The sequence below is a fragment of the Podarcis bocagei genome, assembly GCF_964188305.1.
Source record: "Podarcis bocagei genome assembly, chromosome: 10".
Lineage (NCBI taxonomy): Eukaryota > Metazoa > Chordata > Lepidosauria > Squamata > Lacertidae > Podarcis > Podarcis bocagei.
The window spans coordinates 74372198-74398694 of record NC_138135.1 but is presented as its reverse complement, the minus strand read 5'-3'; the positions used below and the strand labels follow the sequence as shown (position 1 = coordinate 74398694).

At 43.3% G+C, this 26497-nt stretch overlaps 1 protein-coding gene across 1 annotated transcript in view; it reads left to right on the top strand.

The window, feature by feature from the left end:
- LOC308595970 (cadherin-related family member 4-like) overlaps nucleotides 1–25522 on the top strand; it is a 59290-nt gene extending 33768 nt beyond the window's left edge. Inside the window, exons 10-16 of the mRNA XM_081210720.1 lie at nucleotides 11134–11275; nucleotides 12115–12368; nucleotides 18154–18284; nucleotides 19104–19196; nucleotides 21284–21353; nucleotides 22793–22829; nucleotides 25245–25522. Of these exons, the coding sequence (XP_081066846.1) occupies nucleotides 11134–11275; nucleotides 12115–12368; nucleotides 18154–18284; nucleotides 19104–19196; nucleotides 21284–21353; nucleotides 22793–22829; nucleotides 25245–25321 (804 nt within the window). The 3' untranslated portion in view covers nucleotides 25322–25522. The remainder of the gene's footprint in view (nucleotides 1–11133; nucleotides 11276–12114; nucleotides 12369–18153; nucleotides 18285–19103; nucleotides 19197–21283; nucleotides 21354–22792; nucleotides 22830–25244) is intronic.
- Nucleotides 25523–26497: the final 975 nt, after the last annotated feature.

The following is a 26497-nucleotide window of genomic DNA, read 5'->3' as shown; positions in this document are numbered from 1 at the left end:
TGTGATAAACGCCTCTTTCCAAGTTGCCGGGATTTCGCCTTTCTTTAATATTACATTCATTGTCCTTTTCAGAGGTTCCACCAGGACTGATTTCATTTCCTTATAGTAACCGGCCGTGAACCCATCGGGACCTGGGGCTTTTCCCCTCTTCAAATTTTTAATTGTCTCCTCTATTTCCTTATTTTCAATAGGTATGTTCAGTCTTTGTTTGCCTTCCAGTGGGATTTTTTGTCCTCCTTTGTCTTTCAAAAATCTCTCTATCTTCCTTTGTCCTATCTTTTCTTGATCGTTATATAAGTTGCTATAGAAACTTATAAACTCACTCCTTATTCCTTTAGGATCAGTTCTTTCTTCCCCCTCTACTATTATTTTATTAACTATCCCTTGTTCTTTCCTTTTTTTAATTTGCCAGGCAAGCCATTTGCCTGGTTTGTTAGCATGTTCAAAGTTTCTTTGTTTGAGTCTTTTTATATTCCATTCCACCTCCCTATTTATTATTGTGGCAAACTGGGTTTGAAGGATTTTTATTCTTTCCTTTGTTTCTGAACAGTTGGGTTTCTGAACTAATTTTTGTTCGTTTATCATTATTTGTCTTAGAATTTCCTCTTTGTTTTTTTCTCTATTCCTATTTTTAATTGCATTTTGTTGAATAAAAAATCCTCTTATAACCGCCTTGCTGGCATCCCAAACTATATTTTCTTTCGTTCCTTTGCCACAATTATCCTTAAAATATTCCGTCAGTTTTTTCTTTGCCATTTCCACCACCTCTTGATCATCCAACAGGTAGTCTTTTAATCGCCATCTGTAAGATCTTTTCTCATAACTGTCCAATTCCAACTCTAATGGGTTATGATCTGAGATTACTTTTGGTTTTATTTCTATATGTTTAATTCTTGGACATAGTTCTTTTGAAATCCAGATCTGATCCAATCGAGAAAAGGATTGGTTGGGTTCTGAGTGAAAGGTAAATTGCTTCTCCAGCGGGTGTCTCAAACGCCAAATATCTACTAAACCGCAGTTTTCCACCATAGAGAAAAAAGATTTTGGCAACTTCCCTTCTTTATTTGCTCTATCTCTAAGTCTGTCCATCTCAAGTGAGACCACTGCGTTCATATCCCCCATTAATATTATTTTTTGATCGACATATTCCATTAATTTTTCTTCTAGTTTCTTAAAGAATTCGGTTTTACTGCCATTCGGAGCGTATATCCCCACTAACAGTATTTTTTCCCCTTGCCAGTTGATGTTAACCGCTATCATCCTCCCCTCCTCATCTTTAAACATTGTCTTAGCTTCTATCTTGTTACTGATGTACAATACTACACCTCTTTTTTTAACCCTATCCAGGGTTTCATATTCATTTCCCAAACGTTTATTAATTATCACTTTTCTATGCTTTCTGGCCACATGTGTCTCCTGGAGGCAGATAACATCCAGGTTTTTCCTTTTCAAACATTGTTCAATTTTATTTCTCTTTTTTTTGTCATTCATTCCGTTAACATTCCAATTCCAGATTTTTAACCCCATAGCCCGTGTACTAACCTTTTATTATTTTTGAGATTTTCTTGCCTATTGTGTATTTTCTAAATCCTCTGTTTCCTCTTCTTTTTCCTCTTCCTCCTCCGACCCGCCCTCCCCCCCTCCCCCTCCTCCGACAATCTTAATTCTCCTGGTGAGGCTCTCTCCTCTCTTCCTATCTCTTGGGTTTCCGCTTTAAGTTCCTTGTATTTCCTGAGGAATTTCCCAGTTTCTTCAGAATTTGTCAACTTATGTTTTTTACCTCTATATGTAAATGATATCCCTTCCGGGAATTCCCACCTAAACTCAACCCTATTTTTCCTCAATGTTTGCACCAAAGGTTTATAAGCATCTCTCTTTTTAAGCAATCTTATCGGGACATCTTTGAAAATAATTATATAATTTCCATCTATATTCAATCTTTTTTCTCTATTCCTTTGGAGGATCCTGTCCCTCATTACTTTGTTTTCGAATGTAATTAGACAGTCACCCGGAAATTTCTTTGCTTTTGTTGTGTTAGCACGCATTCTAAATGCGTTTAAAATACTATTGGCCATTTCTTCTACAGGCAAACCCATCCATTCCGCTAACTCCTTCATTAACTTTTCTTTAATATTCTCATTCTGTATCTCTGGAACTGCTCTCAGCCTCAGGTTTACCTCCCTCTGCCTCAGTTCATTCATTGCTATAATGTCTTTTATCTCTTCCTGTGTCTTACATATTTCCATCATATCTGATTTGATCTTTTCCTTATCTCTTCTGACCTCTCTTATTTCTACCTTTGTCCTTTTCAAACCTTCTTCTGTGAACTGCGTTCTCCTAGATATTTCTTTTATCTGGCCCTTAATTTCATTCACAGTTTCCTCCATTTTTTTATCTAGTTTCCCAATTCTATTGTCCACCGATTCTAACTTATGTTCAACGTTTGCTTGACTTTGTTTAATCTCTGCAAACATCTTTAGAATATCTGTCTTGAAATCTATCTCCTGTTTAGAGCCTCTCCTCTCTCCTGGTGTACCCCCATTCATTCCTTTCTTTCCTGTATGAGACATCTTGTATTTTATGTAGTCCCTTTCCCCACCTTCCCTCTCCTCCCACGCTTGTCCTTCTTAATCCCTCCCGCGATTTCCTTACATTCACTTTCTTCCCTTACATTCACTTTCTTCCCTTAATATAGTTTCCTTATTATAATTTCTCTCTCACCCCGTATTTGCTTCTTCTAAGATCGGTTCAGTATCTTTTGAATCTATAAACAGTAAGTTGTGAACAGTAGGCTATAAACTCTTATATAACAGTCCAAAGCAGTGAAATTAAGTCCTAGCAAGTTCACACAGTTCTTGCAGTTCCGATCGTGGTCTTATTTATCGATCAATACCTGTTTATAGTACAACAAAAAAGGGTCATTTGGGTGTATGATATTCCCAGCAGCAGGCTGCAGTTTCCAGAAGCCGATGTTTCTTCTCTAGTTCTCCAGCTGCTTAGTCCATAGGTTACGTGAACCTCAGGAGGTTTAACAAAAAAGGAGAGGGGGTTAGGTAGGGAAAGATGAGAACACAGCGGGTATCTAATGGAGGAGGAGGGTAGGGGGAGCGCCGGAAGGAGGGAGGAGGGAGGTTTAAACACAACTCATATTCTCCATTTTGTCCTCAAAAGCTCTCCAAATTAACCCCCACTTCTGTCCCAAGTCTGCATCAACTCTTACCAGATCTTTAAATTGTCCTCAAACTTCACGATTCCAACTCCTGTTTCCATATGCAGTTCCCGATATAATATATAGTTTTCTATGGAACGCCGACACTTAGTATCGTTGTTTCCCCTTTCCTCCGCACAGACGCTGCGCTCCGGTTTTCAAATGGCGGCGAGGCTTCTCTTCCAATTTTCTCTCTAGCCCAATCTCACTTCCAAAAGAAGCCTCTCTTTCTTTGCAGCCTCCTGCTCGCCAGTAATCAGGGACCTCCACTCTCCCTCTCGCCTAGACTCTTCCAGTTTCTTTCCTTCCCCCTCTAAAATTCCTTTCTTCCCCTTCTCCCTTTGTAACAGCGTTGTTTTCATAAGGGGGGGAAAGCCGAAAGAGAACTATGTTACCGCCCGGGCAAGTCACTCACTTTCTTTTGTACCGCGTTCCTGCCGTGTCTTAGTTGGTTCCGGCCATCTGCTGAACTCTGTTCGTCTCTCTTTGTTGCTCCGAAGTTTCTTTGTTTCTCCTCTTAGCCACAAAGTTACAAGTATCGGAGTTCTTTTTTTTTTTGAAAACAAGCCGCTCTCCTGCAAGCGCAGGGCTTCGCTATCTGAAGGTAGGAAAATGGCTCCCCTAGACCCGTTGAATCTTTCCGCTACTCTCGTCGCCTCTCTCGGGGTTACCTGGTAGCCGGTTTGATCCTTTTTCGGTCACGCCGGGAACTGGACTCTTTGAACACCCTTCCAAAGAGTTTGAGGGGTCTCCGCGCCCTGGAGTCGCCCCAATCCTTCAGAATAGCTCGGGCTTCACCTCGCGGTGCAAGCCCTTGCTTGCGCTGGGATCGCGGCTCGCCGGAAGTCCGTTCCTCCTTACATTCTATTCCTGTTTCTTGCAATTTTGTAGCTGATTTACTTATTTGTTCTTTAAACAATTTAATTTGTGACTCACACCCCATGAGTTTGTTGTTTTAAGTAACATCACAAGTATTGATTGTAGAATGAAGATCTTTAACTGTTTGGCTAGTCTCTTTGTTTTGCCTAACAAATTCTTCATTCTCTTTTGTTTTACTAACGTTTTCAATTTTTTTTTTCCCTCAGCCAGTTCTGATTTTTATTGCACTTAACTGGTCAGAAAGTTCTGAAAGCTTTCTGCCTCCACTGTTCACACCTTTGGTTTGTAGATCTTTCAGTAACTGGACTTCCCTTTCAGCCTTAGACAACACTATTTCCCTGTCTTGCATTTCATCCTCTTTGCACTTGATCTGACATTTCAGAATATTAATCTGCTCAGAATACACATTTGTATTTGAAATAATAGCAGAAATTTCTTTGTCTTTCTCAGCTAAAACCTCTCTGAGGTTGTCAAATTCTCTTCCATGCCTCTGGAGGTCTTGAATTAGTTGAGACCTCTCTTCTAAATGACTTGTGTTTAATCTATTAAGTCCTTCATTTGTCTGTTCAAGATCCTGTTACATTAATTCTATAGCAGCATCCTGTTTCATGCTCTTTTCTTTTATTTTCCTCTGTTAATGCAGTAATAACTGCTTACTGTTCTGTACACTCTTCTCCATAAACACTGCACTTCTTCTGGACATCTTCCCTCTCCAAAACCTGACATGAGGGAGTGACTTTGCAATGTTCAGTCCTGCATTTCTTCAACCAGGGGGGGGGGGGATTGTCATCTACCACCTTCAGCCAGTTGTCTATATAGGCAATCTGGTCAGGATGTCCCCCCTGGTCTATGCTGATTTTGGTCCTTCCTTGAAGTTGTTTAACATACATTGAAGGGGGATTACTGGACCTTTCAAGCCTTTCAAGCCTCCCCCCTCCCATTTTCAGTATGGCCCTGTACAGCGTCCCCACACCAAACACTCACACATTCATTTCGCAACTTTTCTCACCCAGGTGCGGTCGCCCGACTGAGAAATGGAGTACTTGTTGCTACGACCCCAGGGGAATGCCCCGGGGTAACACACATACATGCACAAAATGCCTCTCTCGTTGGACGCTTGCACGACACACTAACCACCCGGGCCCCCCTTTTTCTCCTTCCTAATACCAAAGCGTGGGTGGTTGTCAGCAGTCAACCCTTCTACTTAATGCCACTATCCACGCTGGAGATTTGATCAGGATCTCCCTTCTCCTTAATTAAAAGGAGGATTTCCTATGCCCTCAGGTCTTGTTGCCATGTACTCACCCCAGCCGGCTGTTCTCTGCCCTGTCTTCCCAACCTCGGCTCTTCAAATCCGTTGTCCTCTGTCCCAGGATACAGCAAGAGGGTCAAGTTGCCTTCTGTCCCCCTCCGAAGAAAAGGTTCGGTGTGCACTTGGAAGCCAGGAGGTCTGTTGGCCCTCCGCTGTCTCTGCCCAGAGGGCAAGGGAGCTGCCTCCTGGTCTCTGAGGACACTTAAAGTCCTTCTGATCCGAGTCACTTTTGGCACCAGAAATGAAAGGGACTTCGGTATTCAGACCAGGAATGTAAAAATCAGGCAGCAAAGTTTCTTAAAGAAAAAGTTTTTATTTGGATTTTTGTCAGACAAAAAGCAAATAGGGTGCATTCAGGAAAATGAAGAATGCCCACCCCCCCTTTGGGGCAGTCAACTTATATATCTTTCTGCAAAGCACAGTTCGGCCCCTTGGCATCCCTTTAGCCAATGATTGACAATTTCCTATGGTCATTGATGCATATTCATTAAAGCTCAACCAATGAATAAATTTGGTGTGTCCTTTCGGTTCCAAGTTGCCTATTCCACTAGGTGGCGCTACTGGCTTATAATCTACTTAACCTCTGTACTAGTTCCAGGAAGTGCCCCTGAACCCCCCGCTTCCAAGAAATGTCCTTGTGGTTTAGCAACTTCACACCTAAGCGTTATATCTGGAGCCTGGCGGTCAGCAAACATCCTGCTACTTGCCTTTGTCAGGGGTCGTTTCTCAGAAATGGCTTAACCTCAACTGGCAAACTTCCTGCAGGGGCAAGCTAGCTGCACCCACAAGCTTGCATGCTTGCTGCCTCTGCAAAAGGTGGCAAAGTGACAAACATGAGAAAGAGAAATAGTCTTTAGCTTTCTAAAATGACTTTGTGCTTTTAGCTTTTAGATGGCTCTATAATATGGCTTCAGAGATTCTTAGCCTGGCTCTCTATTGGTCATCCTGACCTTCACCCCTGCAAAAGGATGTCACATAGAGGAGGGAGAAAGGTTGTTTTCTGCTGCTCCAGAGAAGCGGACACGGAGCAATGGATCCAAACTACAAGAAAGAAGATTCCACCTAAACATTAGGAAGAACTTCCTGACAGTAAGAGCTGTTCGACAGTGGAATTTGCTGCCAAGGAGTGTGGTGGAGTCTCCTACTTTGGAGGTCTTTAAGCAGAGGCTTGACAACCATATGTCAGGAGTGCTCTGATGGTGTTTCCTGCTTGGCAGGGGGTTGGACACGATGGCCCTTGTGGTCTCTTCCAACTCTATGATTCTATGATTCTAAAACATGAGTGAAATGATCAGGTACAAATGTGTGGGTTTAAAATTATGGTTCCAGTTTGTAATTCAGGCACCAAGGCTCAAATTAACTATAAATACAAGTTAGAGGCCTGTCAGGCGTTGCAGGGAGGGCCCTAAGTGGTTGGGAAATCTCCATCCCCCTGTATCGTGTAATGGAGCAAGACGGAGTGGAACAGAGGACAGAAAGATACTTATTTACCTTCCCATCCCTGTGCTAAACCCTTGGATTATGCTTATTATCATTAAAAAATCTTTAATCAACTTGCATAAAGCCAATGAAAATTCAGCAACCTCATCTGAGCAGTGTACAAAACATTAAAAAGGTCCAGGAAATCTTGGGTAAACATAAGATTTAAGCTAGTGTTTTAAACAGGAGCTACATTTTCCGTGATGCTGAGAGCAGGTGATAACCTAAGCAAAGGAGATCAGCTCATATCCTCATCCCTGCTTTTCAGTCTGTTCTTAAGGCTGCAGGTCTTGACGCATGTTAGTGACATCATCAGCTCATGCCAGGGGGTAGCAATCCTCCAAACATACTGGACCTCTTTTAGATCTGGGTGGTTTCATTATGTCCAGGTCTGAAATGGAAGTCCAGAGGCCCCAGGCCCCAATTCTTCTACCATGTTCTGGATTTGGAGCCTTTTCTCTAGGGCACTACACGATGAAGAGGTCGCTAAAGCCCTGCCCTTTTGTGTGTCATACATTCAGTTCTGTGTCTTGTTCACTAATAAACCATGTTTGCTGCAGCTAATAGGGCTTCATGGTTCACCTGCTTTTCTATGAGCTGTGTCAATCCACTTAATAAATATGGATTGGTGGTATCTTGTTTTGTACCCAAGAAAATAACTCTCGGGGGAAGTGTATAGAAGCTTTACATACCTTATCAAATAATTTAATGGAGCATTTAGTAAGATAAACAGTCTGGGCCATTTCTCTTTGTAATGTAATGTTGAGCAAAGCCTGTCTGATTGATTGATTTTCCTTTAATTGAGAGCAGACAATAAAAGAAGCAATGTTTTCTTCATGCTGATTGATAAGATTTGCAGCTGAGCCCTGAGTGGCGGCATAAAATACTATATCCATAAAGCATTGCATGGTTTTTCCGTCAGAAAACAGAGCTGGTGTTGTGTTGGCTGTCTCACTTTAGAAGAGTAAAGCAAGTAATTCCATAGGCAACTAGTAAACTTGCACTTCTAAAAGCTGTGCGTACTTTCTGCATGCTAGCAGAGGATCGCTGGTCCTCTTTTTTCCTTTCTTCTCATTTTAAGTAGCAAAACAGTCATCACTGGGGGCCCCATGTGGGATAGAAACTATTTGCATGTTCAGACCCAGAACCCCCCCCCCAAATAAATTCACACTTGACTCAAATTTTGGTTTTGGTTTTTGGCAGAATTAAGCCACAACTTTATTGATTACAGAAAGTGACTTGGTTGCATAGGCTCTGCTTCGACTAGCTCCCTGCCTTGCAGGTAGCGCTGACCCAGGGTTCCAGCATAGGTCAGCCAAGGGTGAACACCTGGGTAGCAGAAAGCCGGGAATGGGCTAACTCTGCCACCCAAATGTCCCTCTGGACTCAGGCACAGGCACAACCCCTTCTCAGGGGTTGACCAAACCAGTTGAGTCCCTGGATTCCTTTAACAGAATACCCTTCACATAGGGATGGCAAGAGTGTTTCCCCATCCCTATCACCTGAACCAGAGCCTATCCGCAACCTTTCAAGTTGTGACGATTTGCTACGCGGCAGGTGAAACCCAAATGGCACCAGCCAATCAGCCAAGTGGGGAAAATTCCTGCTGTGCCCCTGACCCAATGACAGATGACACATGACGGAATAGCAAGGTCAAGCGCAAAGACCTAAAAGTAGGGAGAGGTGGGCAGGTGTTCCAAATGCACGTGCCAAAAGAGGAAGCTCTGGGTCACATGCATGGGTATAAACAGGTCCCTCAAACCATTTGGACTGTGTCCCATTGGCCAGATTGCACCCAGCTTCAAGGGACCTACTAATTGGGTGTTGTGGCTGACCAATCGTACCCACCCACAACACAGGGAGTCGGTTTTCCAGGGCTCACCGCACTACGTCCCCTCTTTAAGGGAGGACCTGATTTAACATTTAAATGAATAAATTTGGATATAGCAATTGGGGGAGGGGGAACAATGCAAGGAAATGAGTGATTAACGCCACCCTCCCAAACAGAAACAGTCAGGGACTGTTAAGAGTCTATTCATCACCAATTCTTCAGCTGCTGTTCAACAGGTGCAGTGCCTGAGTTTGCTACCCTCCTTCCTTTTGTGTCATGCCTTTTAGATTGTAAACCTGAGGGCAGGGACTGTGAGAGTCATTTGTGTCTGAAGACCAGGGTCAAAATGCTTTAAATAAATAAAGATGCAGAACCTCCACTTCAATCCCACTTGCAGCTAATTACAAAAAAGCAAAGCCTCAGCAGCACTTAAAGGCACATAGCATAGACCAGGGGTCTGCAACCTTTAAGACAAAAAGAGCCACTTGGACCCGTTTTCGAAGGAAAAAAAATCTGGGAGCCGCAAAACCATTGCGACATTTAAAACAAATATATTATGGACCACCGGAATGAAATTCACGGCATGTAATGCCCTGAAGGAAAATATTATGAAAATGATATATAGGTGGTACATGACCCCAGTCAAGCTTGCAAAAATATATCACCTGTCTGATAATAAATGTTGGAAATGCAAGGAGGCTGAAGGGACATTCTTTCACCTCTGGTGGATTTGTCCAAAAGTGAAGGCCTTCTGGGAAATGATTTACAATGAGTTAAAAAAGGTATTTAAATATACCTTTGTCAAGAAACCAGAGGCCTTCCTCTTGGGCATTGTCGGCCAGAAAGTGTTAAAGAAGGACAGAACTTTTTTTATGTATGCGACTACAGCAGCAAGAATACTTATTGCAAAGCATTGGAAGACACAAGATTTGCCCACACTGGAAGAATGGCAGACGCAACTGATGGACTATATGGAATTGGCTGAAATGACTGGCAGAATCCGAGACTTGGGAGAAGAAACAATGGAAGAGGACTGGAAAAAATTTAAGGACTATTTACAAAAACAATATAAGTTGTATGAATGTTAAGAACTTGCACGATCCAGAAAGCTTCGGCTCCAGCAATTAAATTTTGTGAAACAGAAAATTAAGTCATAAGTAAGAAAAGGTCGAAATTTAAAGTAATATTATGTTTAATTTAAGGTACAAGTAATTGATAAAAACTACTTTAAATTTAGAAGTATAACATTTGAAAAGTATAAAATAAGGTATGAAACAAGGTAATAATTTGCTGATACTTTTATTATAAAGAACGCAGGGTAAGGGAGATGTGAGGAAGCCCAGTTAGTTATATAAAAAAATGTTTTGAATGGTTAGGTTCTTTTATTTCTTTTTTATTCCTTCTTTTCTATATTGTTGTTGTTTTCTATATTGTTTTCTTGTTTGTTATTTCTTTGGTGAAGGGATTTTGTGTGTATATTTCTTACTTTGTATTTGAAAACTTAATAAAATATTTTATATAAAAAAAAATTAAAACAAATATATCTCCGGAGCCGCGATCTGACAGCGGGTGGGAAGGTGACTAACGCACGCACCGCCCCATGTGACGTCACAGCCAGTACAGCGCCCACCACAGTGGGGAGTGTCGGGGCGCACAATGCACCTCCTCCCCTCGCTAGTATCCACCCCGGAGCCGCGGCAAAGGTGTAAAAGAGCCACATGCGGCTCCGGAGCCGCGGGTTGCAGACCCCTGGCATAGACCATAAACATCTGTGCCCATCATCTCTTGCTACTGCTGATGTCCTGCAGTAGCATTCAGGTCTAATCTATTAAAAGCTTGATACCCTGTTTCTTTGTTGCAAAGCACTATGGGGAGCGGGTGACTGGGACTTCTCCACAGCTTCCCCACTCCAAATTGCCTTCTGCTCGTGCTGCTTTGCAGGTCATCATGTTTTTATTACACACCTGGCTTACAGTATACCTAGGACCTGGGAAAGGAGAGTCACATGGTTTTTTGAGAGAAGGCTTTCAAGAACAGAGGTTGCTCTGAGGTGTGACAAGGGAACTTCAAATCGGCTTTCCAATAGTATGGAAATTTTGTAATATAGTAATGCATGTTCAGTTTGAATAATTGTGTGTTTATTGACTCTGTAAACCTGTTGCCCAAGTCACAAACTTTTATTCTTTGTGCATATGTACATTGCAATTTTCTGAAGAAGGCTAGGAATAATCTGAATAATCAGAAAAGTGCTTCTGCCACCATCAGGCTTAATGTGTCAGTGTCTGCAGAAACTGACTTGTGAAGTTGCTGTGTAATGATTGTAGGAAAATGCTGGGAGCTTGCAGCTCTCCCTGCTAGAATGTTCTTGTTCCTAACTTTTTGTCAGAGGGTTTTCAAGCGACCTGCTATTTTCTTCTTTTGCAGAATGTGAACGATGAACCTCCGGTCTGTAGGCCACCCTATTATAGCAAACCTATATACTCTACTATTAAAACACCCATCTTGCAGTTGAATTGCTCAGACAAAGATTCTCCCCCTCATCAGCTCAGCTACACTATTGTGGGAGGTAAGACTATATATAGCTTAGTTTTTGTAATGACCATTCATTAGTTTTCATTCTTTTTGTGTGAATAGAATTGGTGAAGCACCTTCAAGTCTATTCCCCTTCAAAGGTGAGCCATTTGGGAGCTGCCCAGAAATTAGGACCTAAAAACACACACACCTTATGACAATATTAGCAAGCCAGAGATTGTTCTAATATGTCAACTTGGAGTAGGTCAGTTGCTAAAGAGCACACACCAAGAGTGTTTTGTTGAAATCATGGCTAGGGAGCCCTCTAGATGTTCCTGGACTACAAGTCCCATCATCCCAGACTGTTGGCCATGCTGGGTGGGGCTGATGGGAATTGAAGTCCTTCAGCATGTGAAGGGCCTCAGGCTCCTCACATCTGGCCTTAAATCATAGAATCATAAGTTGGAAAGGTCCCTGAGGGACATCTAATCCAAGCCCCTGCACTGCAGGAATATGCAGCCATCCCATATGCGGAATCGAACCTGCAACCTTGGCATTATCAGTACCACGCTCTAACCAACTCAGCTATATATGAATATGCACCTTCTGTGCTTTGAGGGAGACACCTCTCTTCTCTGAACAGTGGCCTGGCGTTGGGAAAGGAACCTGCTCTAAACTGCAATCTCTTTTGCTTCCTACGTTTCTTTAAGGGAAGAAAAGCGGCTGTTCTCTTGCACCAGTGCCTAAGAGGCTCTTTGCTTCATCCCAGCACAATTCAAACATTTATTAAGAGATGCCATATTCACCTGAAGTGCAAGATTCTGAAAGCTAGATATGAATTGTAATAGGATGCCATTTTTATTTTTATGGTACTTCAAACCCCATTCTTTCTAGGCAATATCCATTCTCGGTTCAAACTTCAGAGATTAGGCTCTGACTTACCTTCTTTGATGACGACACAGAACTTCCAGTATGAAGTGTTTAGAGGAATTCAGGATCCCACCACATTTCAGCTACTGATAGAAGTTGCTGATGAACTGCATGGCAGTTTAGCTCACCGCTTGTCCACAACAGCAACTGTAATACTGCATGTGGTTCCCTGGAGAACAACCAGGCCTTCAACCACCACAAAAACAACCACAACTGCCGTAAGTTTCCAAGCATGCTTCTTTTTTTCAGGACGTCAAGAGACATCTGGGGCAGTTGATATAGGAGAGCACAGTTCAAAATGTTTCTGGTATCTCTGTGACTTACAGAGAGGGGGACGGGTGGGGTGGCAGCCAGGTCATTGTGGTGCAAATGCGCAGGAGAGAGAACTAGACTGGCTCTGCTGGTGTGTTTATACTGTGCCGGCATCGTCACACCCTTGGAACACCCGCCGGATGGCTACGGCTTAAATGGTTCCCCCCAAATCTTCTGCCTCAGGTAGAGTGCCTCACTATTTGCTCTGAATGAATAAAACATAGCAATAAAGCAACAATATGATATACAAATCTACTTTGAGGTTTACAAGTTAAAAACTGGTGCAGATTTTATTTTGAAAAATAAATACAGTGGTGCCTCGCAAGACGAAAAGAATCCGTTCTGTGATTCTCTTCATCTAGCGGTTTTTTTCGTCTTGCGAAGCAAGCCCATTGAAGGATTAGCAGATTAGCGCTATTAGCGCTATTAGAGGCTTTTAGAGGCTTTTAGCGGCTTATCTGCTGATCGGATCAGCTGATAAGCGCCTTAGCGGCTTAGGAAAAGGGGGGAGGGGAAAAAACCAGCAGGAACTCTCAAGACATTGTCGTCTTGCGAAGCAAGCCCATAGGAAATTTGTTTTGCGAAGCACCTCCAAAACGGAAAACTCTTTCGTCTAGCGAGTTTTCCGTCTTGCGAGGCATTCGTCTTGCGGGGCACCACTGTATTATTAAGGCCTGCTTACATTACAGAAAGGAGCTGATTCTCTGTGCCACGCTGTGTGTCTCTTCCTCAGTCCTTTTCTGGCTCATCCGGCATCTGGGGCCAGGATGGAAATGTCAGCACTGTGGGTGTGAAGGCACACAATGTCTGTGTTTTGTAATGAGAGCGAATTGTCAGCTTCCATGAACGGTGGCTGCCCATCACAAAACTATCCAACATGCAATGTCCCAGCTGCAGTTTTATGTTAGACAGCACTGCGCATGTGAGAGCTGATGTGTTGCTCTCACTCAACAATGGTGAGACCATGTGCTTTGCCCCACACCAGCCTAGTGGCAAGAAGAGGTGGCGTGGTCAGTGTGTGACATGTTGTGCATGGCAGGGCTGGTCTGCTGGGTCTTCTGCCAGTTGTGGCCATGACAGGGGGGACCTTCCTCATGGGACCTACTGGTTTTCTGTTGGGGGATATCCCCCCAAATGGTTACGGGCTTGCTGTAGAAATCCCATGTCGATTATGATGGTCAATCCCTTGTGTGTTATTCCCAGCATCTGGTCTGATAGCTAGGCTCTATTGCTTGGTGTGAGGCCCCCCGCAGAATCTTCTATTTCGCATGTTTTCCCTGGGGCAGAAAGCCATGTTCATGGATACGCATATCCTGTGCCTATACATATAAATAATGTAAGTCTAAAATGAGATAGCCAGCTGAATCATTAAGATGTTAAGCCAGGAAATCAAATTAGCTGGCCACACTCATAGGGAACTTTTACATCCGAGTCCACTGGCAAAACAGACACAGCAGATGTTAACTGTCCTTTAGTTTCATCACATGGTGACATAATGTTGAGATAAGTATCGGACACTCATGCAAACTGTATTCAGATCCTTTGTTTGTTCAGTGCCTTGACCAATAGCAGCCAGTTTACTTCAATAGCCCCAAAATATCTGTATCGTAGGCTGGTGACAGCCTGTTTTATCACACAGGACAATCTGCACATGCTCATCTGTCTGGTATCTCTGGGGAAGGGGGGTCCATGAAGAAGGGAAAGGCTGATATCTTTAATGAACTGTATCTTAAAATATACTTAAAAAATGAAAGGGAAGTAGTTCTTCACTGGCTTGAATTTCGAAGCATGTCCCAGGTCCATGCCATCTTCATCTGAAATAATGATTAGTATGGGGGCGCGCCCCTCAACAAAGCCATGTTGTAGTGCTAAAGAGGCTGAACAGTGAATCCCCTTTTTATATATATAAGATATTTATTAAAGTTTCAAAAAAAAGTTACAATAAAAAGAATAAAAAAGAAAAAAGAGAATACAAAATACAAAAAAGTAAAAACAATTAAAAACAAATCAATCTTTCCATAGCTTGTCTTTCATTCACTTGTTTCCCTGACCTCCTCACACCTCCCCTTTTTGTATTCCAGTTCAGTAAGTTAATTCAGCAAATCCTTTCCCTCTTTGTTTTTATCTTAGTCCTTTGTCTTAATATGTAATAACTGTATATTCTCATCTGTTAGCAGTCCATTTTTACATACTCCTTATAACATTGCTACTAAAAACCCCTTAGCTTCATTCCGACATCATTCTAACATTCATTAATTTTACAGTATTTCTGTAAATAGTCTTTAAATTTCTTCCAATCTTCTTCCACCGACTCTTCTCCCTGGTCTCGGATTCTGTCAGTCATTTCTGCCAGTTCCATATAGTCCATCATCTTCATCTGCCATTCTTCCAGGGTGGGTAGATTTGTGTCTTCTAGTACTTTGCAATAAGTATTCTTGCTGCTGTTGTGGCATACATAAAGAAAGTTCTATCCTTCTTTGGCACCAATTGGCCGACTATGCCCAGGAGAAAGGCCTCTGGTTTCTTCAGGAAGGTATATTTGAATACCTTTTTCATTTCATTATAAATCATTTCCCAGAAAGCCTTAATCCTTGGGCACGTCCACCAAAGGTGAAAGAATGTACCTTCAGTTTCTTTACATTTCCAACATTTATTATCGGGCAAATGATAGATTTTTGCAAGCTTGACTGGTGTCATGTACCACCTGTATATCATTTTCATAATATTCTCTCTTAAGGCATTACATGCCGTAAATTTCATACCTGTGGTCCATAACTTGAACAGTGAATCTCATATGTGGTGGAGGGGGGCAGTTGAGACAGAGTCCAACCAGAGGGAGGGGCTGGTTACTATGAAGATGAGAGAGAGAATGCTCAGGAGGAAGAGAGATGGTCAAAAGAGAACCAGGGCTTTTTTAGAGCTGGAACTCATTGGAACTCAGTTCCTCTCAGGTGGGCGCCATTGCCATCCTAAGAGAGAACGAGGGAGGCATTCGTCACGGGTTCCAGCTCCTATTTTTCTAGAAAGATAGCTCTGAAGAGAACAGTTGGAGAGAGACCTGAGTGACTCTCCGCTGACACAGCGGAACAGCCTCTTAAGTTTGCTGCAGTTTTCTGGCGGGAATCCTCAGAAGTAGGCTGAGCAGCCCTTCAAAGATTAATGGTGGCGGGTGGGAACTGACATAAGGATCTTCTCTAGAATTATCTTGCTCACCTAACTCTGCTCTGGAGATAATTGGGAACAGTAGTAGAGTGGCAAATTCGGAAGTGCAGGGTCACAGCCAGGCCCCCTCATAACCACACCCCCTTCTAAGATTATACAATAATCTTACATTTAAGCAATATTAATAATTAGGGTTGCCTTGCAACCATCAGTGCCGATCTGCATGTCTTGCCTTTTGGCCAGATCTCCTATTTTCTGTGTGTGCACATGTGCAAATGATTTGGACAGCGCCAGTGTCTTCTTTCAGGGTCACTCATGTTGTGCTTTCCTTGAAGTTCCTTGGTAGCAGAACTTGCACACCATTCTCTTGAAACGAAATCATGTTGTGTTTTTGGTGCTTAAGAGCAGCCAGAGCGAATCCTCTTGGGTGCTTTTCTTCAGAGTGACCCCAGGAGCCAGGGCTCAGGGGCTGATTCACCTCCTTTTACTCTGATTAGCTGCAGATCAGTACAGGAGATGAGAATACTTCTTCCCAGAGGCTTAAAACTCCCCATTCATGCTGATGGGGCAGCTCTAGGATGCTGTAGACAGAGCTGAGACCCTGTTGCAGAAATAGTGGCAGATCTTGGACCCTCTGGGACGCCAGGCTGATACACGTCTAGATGCAAAGCACACTGTTTGCTGCTTGAGGGAAGGTGAGAGGGCTCCATATCTCACGACTCAGCCAAGAGCACGAAGCCCTCAATATTGTCCATATATACTTAGTCCAGATGGTCCTCATGCAAAATAATTATTTATAAAAATATAGAAGTCACACTTTCATAAAAATACTTATATAATATAATTTTACAATGATTAAATAGACCCAATGCCTATTTAATGTCTACATAATGTGTAGAATTTGCCACAATCTCGACTTAACAGCCAGGAACACATTTTTCAGGGGGGTCAGCAGTTGCTGGTGTTTTCTGGGAATGCTTTTTTTGTATTTAATTTTATATAATTAGTGCATTTTCTCTCTCTTCTAAAATCTGAAATTAATGTCTTCTATTTTCTGTTAGCTAGGTTTTTCTTTTCTTTTCTGATACTAAGAATGCTGCACCACCAACAAATTGAAAAGAAAAATAAAACACCCACGACAATATTCTGCTTTTATTTTGCAACTTCTCAAGAGTATGTCGAAACTTAAGTTTTCACTTAGTTCCCCTCCCATAAGTGTTTCATGTTCTACAATACATAATTGTTCTTTTAACATAGGAACACTGCCACCTACTGGACAAAGTATAGGTCTGTCATTAGTACAAATTAATCTAATTTCTAAGCTTTTTCAAAACTTCCTTTTTAATGTGAGTTTAAGATGGAGGAAGACAGGATGTGGGGAAACTGTGGTTAGGATTTTCCACATTAAAAAAAACCTAACAGCAAGTGAGGGGGTGTAAAATTGGAAAAAGAGGGCATAATCTAGGGGTGGGGGAACTTTTTCAAGCTGAGGGCCGTATTTCAATCTGGCCTGACTGCACTGGCGAACAGTTATGTTCCAGGTCCGATTCAAATCACTGATTTTGACCTATAAAGCGTTAAATACCTCAAGGACCGTCTCTCTCCCCATATGAACCTATTCAGACCCGGAGATCATCTTCTGAGGGTGACAACATGAGAGAGGGCCTTTCCCGCAGTGGCTCCCTGTTTGTGGAATGCTCTCCCCAAGTTTCTCTCGTTACGTTTCTCTGTGACAAGACCTTTGTTGGATTAACATTCTCCGGTCTTTTAAATGTGTTTGTGGGAGGAGGGTTATTGGTTTGTTCCGTTCTTGTTTTATTATGCATTTTGTGTTTTTGTTTTTTATATTGTGAACCACCCAGAAATCTTTGGCCCTTTCCCGCCATTAACATGTAGATCAGAGATGGGGAACCTGTGACCTCCCCAGATTTTGTTAGACTCAATCCTCCATTTGGGAGTTGGAAGCTAGCCATAGTTGCAGGGCCACAGGTTCCCCAACCATACTACAAGTTTTTCATAGTTTTCACTATTATGGAGACTGAGGGTGGCGGGATTCAGCAGTGTGCTAATACAGGCATAGGTAAACTTGGCCCTCCAGATGTTTTGGGACTACAACTCCCATCATCCCTAGCTAACAGGACCAGTGGTCAGGGATTATGGGAATTGTAGTCCCAAAACATCTGGAGGGCTGAGTTTGCCTATGCCTGCACTAATACAATCATTCCATTAGCACAAGCACCCGCTGTGCTAGCTAGAGGTCTTGTAATGGCTTCTACTAGCACACCGGGCTAACTGAATCTGAGATTTATTCAGAGCATTTTTGCTTATGAAAAGGTTTTAAAAGCATGTCACATGCCTTTTATTCAGGGTGTTCTATGAACCACGATGCTTCCCTTCTGGACCCAATCATATTCACATTTAATTGGAATTAACTTTGAATTTGAATTTTGTTTTCCAGATTATATTGTATTTTGAAAAATCTAATGGACATGCATTCCTGATTTGCAAATGTCTGTTGTTTATTTCTAGGCTACCACCTCAGTGCTGATTCAGACTTTATATTACTGGCATCCCGAAAACTGGTTTCCTGTTGTCCTAACTATAGCAGTAGTCCTCCTATTGATGTGCTTGTATATGGCAGTGTGGGGTTGCTTCAAAGAGTAAGGACTCCTTCAGTTTTGGGGACAGCTCAGAGGAGACAGTGAATATGAAAATGTACACCTAGACTAGTCTGTTGGTAGATATTCCACCCACTGCAATAGAAGTTTCCCATTTCCTCCCATGTCTCATGAGACACCAGTCCTGAGACTTAGAGGAGTTTTAAAAGTGGTTTGCTATTCATCAAGAGGGAATTGTGTTTGATACAAATAAGCACCACATTTCATATACTACAGCAACACAAATGTATGTATCAAGAATTCTGTAGGTGGCAGGTAACATGGATGTTCCTGCATGCCCTTGTTCAGATCTCTTAGGAGCTAAGGGAGCAGTCTTCTGGTCTGTGGAAGGGAATCTGAGTGGCTATGGAATAGAGTGAATCTCCCTCTGTTCCTGCAGAGGGTGAAGCCCATAGATAGAGAAGAAGGTCTGGCCTCTTCCTGTTATGGAAATGTCTCCTAAGCTTACCGCTCCACTGATGAGAGTGACCAAAAAGGGGGTGCAGATTGCAGGATCTGGATCCAAAGCCCTCGTCTTTCCCCAATATATCCCTGGGATTGGGGAGGGGGCTGAATGCGTAACCTGCACCTGGAGTGCATATTTCTCCTGCTGCTGCCTCCTGCACACCATTTTCCCTGGCCAGGACAAGACAGCCAGCAGAGGAGGTTCTTCTGCCCACAATCTCCTTTGCCCCAACCTCAAAAGATTACTGACAATACATTTTGTGCCAGCCCTTTCCAATAAAGTTCCACCTCTCCATGTGTTGCTCCCGAATACACACCCCGTGATTCTAATGTAGATGGCATTTTTACCCTCAACAGTGTTCCCAAATGTGGAAGATTCTTTCCACAGTGCTGTATTGACCAAAACCAACCTCCAGTCCTGAACGCTGAAAAAGATGCTGGTTCTCCAAGGTAAGGGTCGTTTTCTGTCTCATGTGCATTGTGTCTCATCGGGCTACTTTAGCACAAATTGTGTAGCCACTTTAGGAATATTGCCAGAAAATATAAATGGCACTCATTTCTTCCATGTGGTTTGGAGTCACAGAGAGTTGTCGGAAACCTCCAAGATTTTCATTTATCTCTTGCAGCATATGTTTTAATCGGCAGGAATTCAAGGCTGCTTTGTACCTCTTTATGTTGGTTGTCCTTTTGTCCTTTATTATGGTAATCTTTGCACAAAATGTTCCTTTCATATCTCCAATTTTCTTGAACAGATCTCTAATTTTTCCCATTCTATTGTTTTCCTCTATTTCTTTGCATTGCTTGTTGAAGAAGGCCCTCTTGTCTCTCCTTGCTGTTCTTTGGAAATCTGCATTCAATTTCCTGTATCTTTCACTATCTCCCTTGCATTTTGCTTGCCTTCACTCTCCTGCTGTTTGTAAGGCCTCCTGGTCAGTGGCGTAGCGTGGGGGGTGCCAGGGGTGCCGGCCGCACCGGGCGCAACATCTGGGGGGGGCGAGTCCAGAGGGCCCAGCCCCGTCGTGCCCTCGGCCCGCCCCTATTGTCAGAGCGGCCGGCCAGCCTCTGCCTGCTCCTACCTTGCCCACCCGAGGACTGCGGCAGCGCCTGCCCCCGTGGCCACCTACCCCCGCTTCGCCCATTGGCTTGCCTCCCTCGGCCCCGCCTCTCTCCAATGGCCGCAGGGATGTCCTGCTCGGCGCCGGCGCCTTTTTTCAGGAGGTAGGGAGGCTGGACGGGGAGGTGGGGTCGGAAGCGGGCAGAGAAGGAGGGGAGCTCGTAGCCAAAAGGGCTGCACCGGCCGGCAAAGGGCCGGGGAAAGTTTGGAGAGGAGAAACGCACCGTCATGATTTCCCGGTGGAAGCGGCAGGATTAGGGATGGCGAAGCGTAAATACGCACGAATTTCGCTGGGTGAGAGCTTCGGGGATTGATCGGCAGAAATGGGAATCAATTGGAATATGAGAAAGAGAGAGAGAGAGGGACCATCATTCATAGACATAGATTTGTAGGGTTAGGGGGCGCAAATCCATGGGTTAGGGGGCGCAAATTACTTGCCTTGCCCCGGGTGCTGACAACCCACGCTACGCCGCTGCTCCTGGTAGAACACCTAAGGTAAAGGTAAAGTGGCCGACTCTGGGGTTGCGGTGCTCATCTCGCTTTATTGGCCGAGGGAGCCGGCGTACAACTTCCGGGTCATGTGGCCAGCATGACTAAGCTGCTTCTGGCGAACCAGAACAGCGCACGGAAACGCCGTTTACCTTCCCACCGGAGCGGTACCTATTTATCTACTTACACTTTGACGTGCTTTCGAGCTGCTAGGTTGGCAGGAGCAGGGACCGAGCTCACCCCGTCGAAGGGATTCGAACCACGACCTTCTGATCGGCAAGTCCTAGGCTCTGTGGTTTAACCCACAGCGCCACCCGCATCCCTGGTAGAACACCTACAAGGACAATATTCCTGTCAAGGGATTTCTGATGTTACAGGCAGTGCTGCATCCACAACCATGAGTTCTTCTGAGCCTTATGACAATAGATTATTATTGTTTTAGAGCACAAAAGATGATGGTATCCACTCAGATATGAATATTATCATCTAAGATTCTGTGAAACTCGTGCCATAACTCTCCACATTCTGGAATAATGCCATATGATGGTGCATAAATGGCAACACAGATGCTGGACTCAGGAGTGACGGGCAGAGAGAGGAGATGCTACACACTTGGCCTCCTGTCAGCAGCAGAAGAGGAGGGAGGGGGAGGTGGCCTGGAGGCCAGTGCTGTGCTGGTGGCCTGGTGAGGCCAACACTTCTGCCACGGTGCTCACACTTTGAAAGATCCCAGTGGATCCCACTTCTGCAAGACAGGGATTTAGGAGGTATTTCAAAGAGAGTAACAAAGGAGCAACATCTGGCACTGCACAGGAGCAGATCCTGCTTCCTAACAGCTGGCCTGATCCTGCTTTGCAAGTGGCTCCCCTGCACACATTGTGGCTGAGTTGGAGAATGCTTGTCTAATGCTGCTTTTCCTGTTTCTCTCTACCAGCAAAATGAATCCAACGGTGAATCTACCCCAGTCAGATGCGACATACAGAAAACTATCTGTGAGCTCCGAAGTAAGTGGAATTGCACTTGTTATTTGCAAGCGGAAACACCCCTGCTCATTGTGCTGCCGATCAAAATCCCATGGGGGTGTGGGAAGAAGTTTTAGGCTGCACATTTTGTCTGCCAGCCATGAACTTAGCTGCGTTTCAAGAGAGAGAACCTATCTAACCCCTTTTTCATTAGACTGGGCAAGGATCTTTCTTTCTTTCTTTACATTTATTTCCCATCCTTCTTCTAAGGAGCTTGAGTCAGTGTATATGGTCTGCCCCCATTTTATCTTCACAACAGCCCTGTGAAGTAGGTCATGCTGACAGATAGCAACTGGCTCAAGGTCACCCAGTGTGCTACATGAGTGGGAATCTGAGCCAGGGTCTCTGCCGCCCTGGCCTGATACTCTAAGCCAGAGATTGGGGGTCTCAGAGCCCAAATGTGGCCCTCCAGGCAATTCTGTCTGGCTCTTCAGACTCTCCTCAAGCCACACGCCCTCCTGAAGCCCTTTGCCAGCCTTGCTTTGCATCCTCCTTCTGTGCCTTTGCCTGCCTGGAATGTGCCCTTGAGCTCTGGCAAAGCTTCCTGCTTGTCTGGGCGAAGGGTAGAAAGGGATGTTTGAGTGTAGAGAAAGGTGTGGTTTATTTCAAGGTCCCAGAGAGAGCTCTGGCAGTTTTGAAGTCTCTTGTTCAGCTGGGATAGCTCAGTCAGTAGAGCAGGAGACCCTTAATCTCAGGGTTGTGGGTTCAAGCCCCATGTTGGGTAAAAGATTCGTGCAATGGACTAGATGACCCTTGTGGTTCCTTCCAACTCTACCATTCTATGAGTCTATCAGCATTCACATTTATGGCTCTGCCCACTTTTGCTTCTTGTCCCACCCACCACTGGCATGTGCCCCCCCCCCAAGGATGCCCAGAAGGGGCTGTGGCCCTCAAAATAAAAAAGGGTTCCCACCCCTGTTCTAAGCACTATACCACACTGGCTGAGGTGTGCCTATATCTGTGGAAAAGATTGTCAAGGTATAGTGGTTAGAACAGGGGTTTAGTTTGTGCTAGAAACCAGCCTTTTAGTCTTGCAGCTCCAGCCCTCTGGAGTCAATTACCAGCTGAAGTTAGACAGGTAGCTAGGATCTTGATGTTTAAGTCACTACCTAAAATGCTTTTGTTTAAGAAAGCTTTCCCTGAAGTGTGAATCGGTCATTTTATGGAATATTAATTGTACACCTGTAGGAATTGTTTCATTGTTTTTAGAATGTCATGTAAATGCTTTTGCTGCATTGTAGAAATTGTTTAGAAAATAATAATTCTATTGTTGTAGACTGCTTTCATGGCCCCAAGCTGCAAAGCAGCATATAAATCTATAAAATAAACAAAAATACCTTCTGTTAGTTCAAAAGTCAATGGTGACCAGAAGCACTGAGAGTACAGGTGTGCTAACAACAGTGATTTATGTTGCCTTTCAGCCCTCTATCATTTATGACGGTTGTGCAATGGATCCAGGTAATTATCAATATGGGTTTTAAAGTACACTTTCAAGTTTGCTGTTGTTGAATCTCACAGAATATGCACCTTGAGATAAATTTGGCGTAAACTCTCAAAGGTCACATGAGGGAAACTATCAAACTCTGCCCCACCCAGCAAGCCTCTTCTGGATCCGTCCCTCCCTATGGTGGTGGTACTGATGGCAATGATCTACTGTGTTAATATATTGTCTTTCCTCCTAAAAAAGCCCTGGTGGGTTGACAACCTGTTAAATTCAGTAACTCTCAAAAAAAAACCCTGATTAAAATATTTAGAACTATATATCTAAAAGCAAAGTAGTAAAACCCAGCAGGCAAAAACCCTCAGTTTTTGAACTTCAACAACATATTGATCCCCAAAGCCCAAAGGAATAAATGCCTCTTCAGCTGGTGCCCACAAAATATCTGCCTAATTATGGAGGTGACGATGGAGAGTCTACAACGGAAGGCATTCAAGCTGAATCTCCACGTAATAATCTCCACGCTAAAATTCTGACACATCAGTTTTTCCCTAGGAGAGAATTCAGATTTCCTCACTCACCTATTCCTTCACAAAAGTGCACATTATTGGCCATTCTAAAGAAACAAACCAACCAATTGTTTTAAGGCTGCTTCAGGTGTTCCTGAACTACTGATTCCAACACCAGGCGTCTTGTTTCATGGTATCTGTAAATCGAAACAGCTTTGTGTCAGTTAAGTAATATTGTTAACCTGGCATTTTGGAAACTCTGAACACTTCCTTCCAATAAAGGTTTCGTTCCACTGTGTATTTTGGAATTAAAATTCTATGTACATTCATATTGTTTAATAAATTTAACAACAAAACTTGCGGCTTCCCAAAGCAATTGGTCTATCAAGGTTCCAGCTCTTGTGATGGGCAGCACAAAATGGAATATTGATTGAGAGAAGCCATAAAAATGAGAGAAAACTGCTCAAATCCAAGCAGTAGACCTTTTAAACCTGTCCACATGGTGTCGCTAGTGTACCATGAATCACCCAGTGTACAGACTGTTCCCGGCTTTTTGAAGAGTTCTCACTGTTAAAAATGTTCTTTTAAAGCCTGGCCAGCATTTACATCCGTGAAGGTTCTTACCCAGTTGTTCTCCTCCTGCCCCTGGAACTGCAGTGAACAAGTCTGCTCCATCTTCTGTGTGATGGTCCTTATGTCTCTCTTTGATCTCTTCTTCTCCAGGCTAACCATGCCCATCTTTTTCAAACACTTCTCATACGATTTGGGCTGCATCCATGCAATGTAGAAGCCACTTCTGGAACTATAGTGGAATATGTTGCATGTTTGATGCTCATTTTCATCCTATTTCCTTCCAGAAAAGGAAAATGTTTGGAAATAATATGGAAATAAGTGCTAACCTTGTGCTAGGTTCCACGATAATTCCACTGTATTCAGCTATAGTCCCTGTCTACAAGGTTGCAACAGTTCCAAAGAACGGGGAAGGAAGATCTTTCTAACAGCAAGAGATGTTTGGCAGTGGAAGAGACTCCCTTGGAAGCTGCTGGACTCTCCTTCCTCGGAGGTTTTTAAGCAGAGGTTGGGTGGCCATTTGTCATGGACTCTCAGCATGTCTTTCAACTTTCCAATTCTATAATTCTGCAAAGAGGAAAGTGCATTCTGAATCACAGGTGATTCAATACAGTTGTACCTTGGATCTCAAATGCCTTGGCTCCTGAACAAATCGGCTCCCAAATGATCAAAACCCAGAAGTGACTGTTTCGATTCGCAAAATATTTTTGGAAGCCAAACATCCGACGGGGCTTCTGCAGCTTCCAGTTGGCTGCAGGAGCTTCCTGCAGCCAATCAGAAGCCGTGCTTTGGTTTCCAAACACTTTGGAAGTCGAACGGACTTCTGGAACAGAGTCCATTAGACTTCCACGGTATGACTGTATGGGAAAACTGCTTTGCCTTGCAATAGTGTTATAAAGATTACAAGAAGATAATGTATAGGACATACAGTGGTGCCCCGCAAGACGAATGCCTCGCAAGACGAATGCCTCGCAAGACGAAAGGGTTTTGCGGTTTTTGAGCTGCTTCGCAAGACGAATTTCCCTATGGGCTTGCTTTGCAAGACGAAAACGTCTTGCAAGTTTGTTTCCTTTTTCTTAACACCGTTAATACAGTTGCGACTTGACTTCGAGGAGCAACTCATAGAACGCGGTGTGGTAGCCTTTTTTGAGGTTTTTGGTGATTTTTGAAGCTTTTCCAAAACTTTTCCGACACCGTGCTTCGCAAGACGTAAAATTCGCTAGACGAAAAAACTCGCGGAACGAATTAATTTCGTCTTGCGAGGCACCACTGTACTTGGAACATTTGGATGTGCTGAAAAAGTGCTATTTATTTATAAAAATAATACTAAGACCAAGTCATTTTCCCCTTCTCTAGAAACAGGACTGCAGTACCTCTTTAACAGTAAAACGGGTGAAGTCCAGTGGCTAAACCAGAAGACCTCTACTATGTAACGTTTACTTCCTGCTAATACCAACACTTCTCACATCTCTTCTGTCTGACGGCCCCAGATGTATGGACAAAATGGCTTTCAAACAATTCACCTGGAAGTGGGAAGTTATTGATTAAACTATCTGACCATCTAATAGTCAATAATGAAGTCTATTTACGGAATTTGGGCATTGAAAGTAATGTTCTCATTTTGAATGTTTTCATAGAATTATTTACCTGGCTTATGTGGTTGTTATATGTGTTATAAGTGCTTTGTTGCCAAATACAAATTCATTTATTTCCTTGATTTTTTTGAAGTGTTTTTCCTTGATTTGTTCAATAAATTGTCAAGGCCTTTGATAGGATTGGGGGACATCATCATCATCATCATCATCATTATTATTATTATTATTATTATTATTATTATTATTATTATTTGCTTTTCTTCTTTATTTCTCCAAACCTCTAAAATTAAATCACCAATTTTCATAACATTTAACACAGCTGTTCATCCCCCTGCATCCTAATAGGATGCAGGTGAACTGGGAAGAAGCCTGTGATGTTGTAGCTCCCTCTTTCCATTTATTTATTGCCATTTATATCCCACCTTTTTCACTGCTCATCCTAATCACCACCATCTGGGCATAGCCCTTCACCAGCCAGGAGACAGGGGGCATTATGGTCAATACTGGGAATTTTGGGGGAAGCAGGTGGTGGAGTGTTCAAAGGCTTTTTTGCAATGGCAGAACAGCCTGCCGCCATCTTTAATTTGCCACAGAGTGGCCCAATGGGAGTGATGCTCGGAAATAATGTATCATCATTCCAAAGGAGACTTGTTGGAGGTGGGGATATGTTTAACCCCCCAATATTTAACTTCTAGAAGATTCAAGAAATGGTTGAAAACAGAAGAGAATGGTAACTTCAGTCACTCTCAGTAACATGCTTTGAAAAAAGGCTCTCCCAAGCAAAAATTGGGACACTAGACGTATGGTGATTTACTAGGGGCAAGTACCAGAAAGCAGGGACAGTCCTGGTAAATAGAGACCAATGGAGCATATATTTAAAATGCCATAATAATTTACTCACCAGTGAAATCAGAGCTTTGACTTTAATGACAAGCTGCCCATGGACCAAAGGTCATGATGCTTAGACAAACAATAAGATAAATCAACTGGGCACAACTTTTTAATATTGCTGAG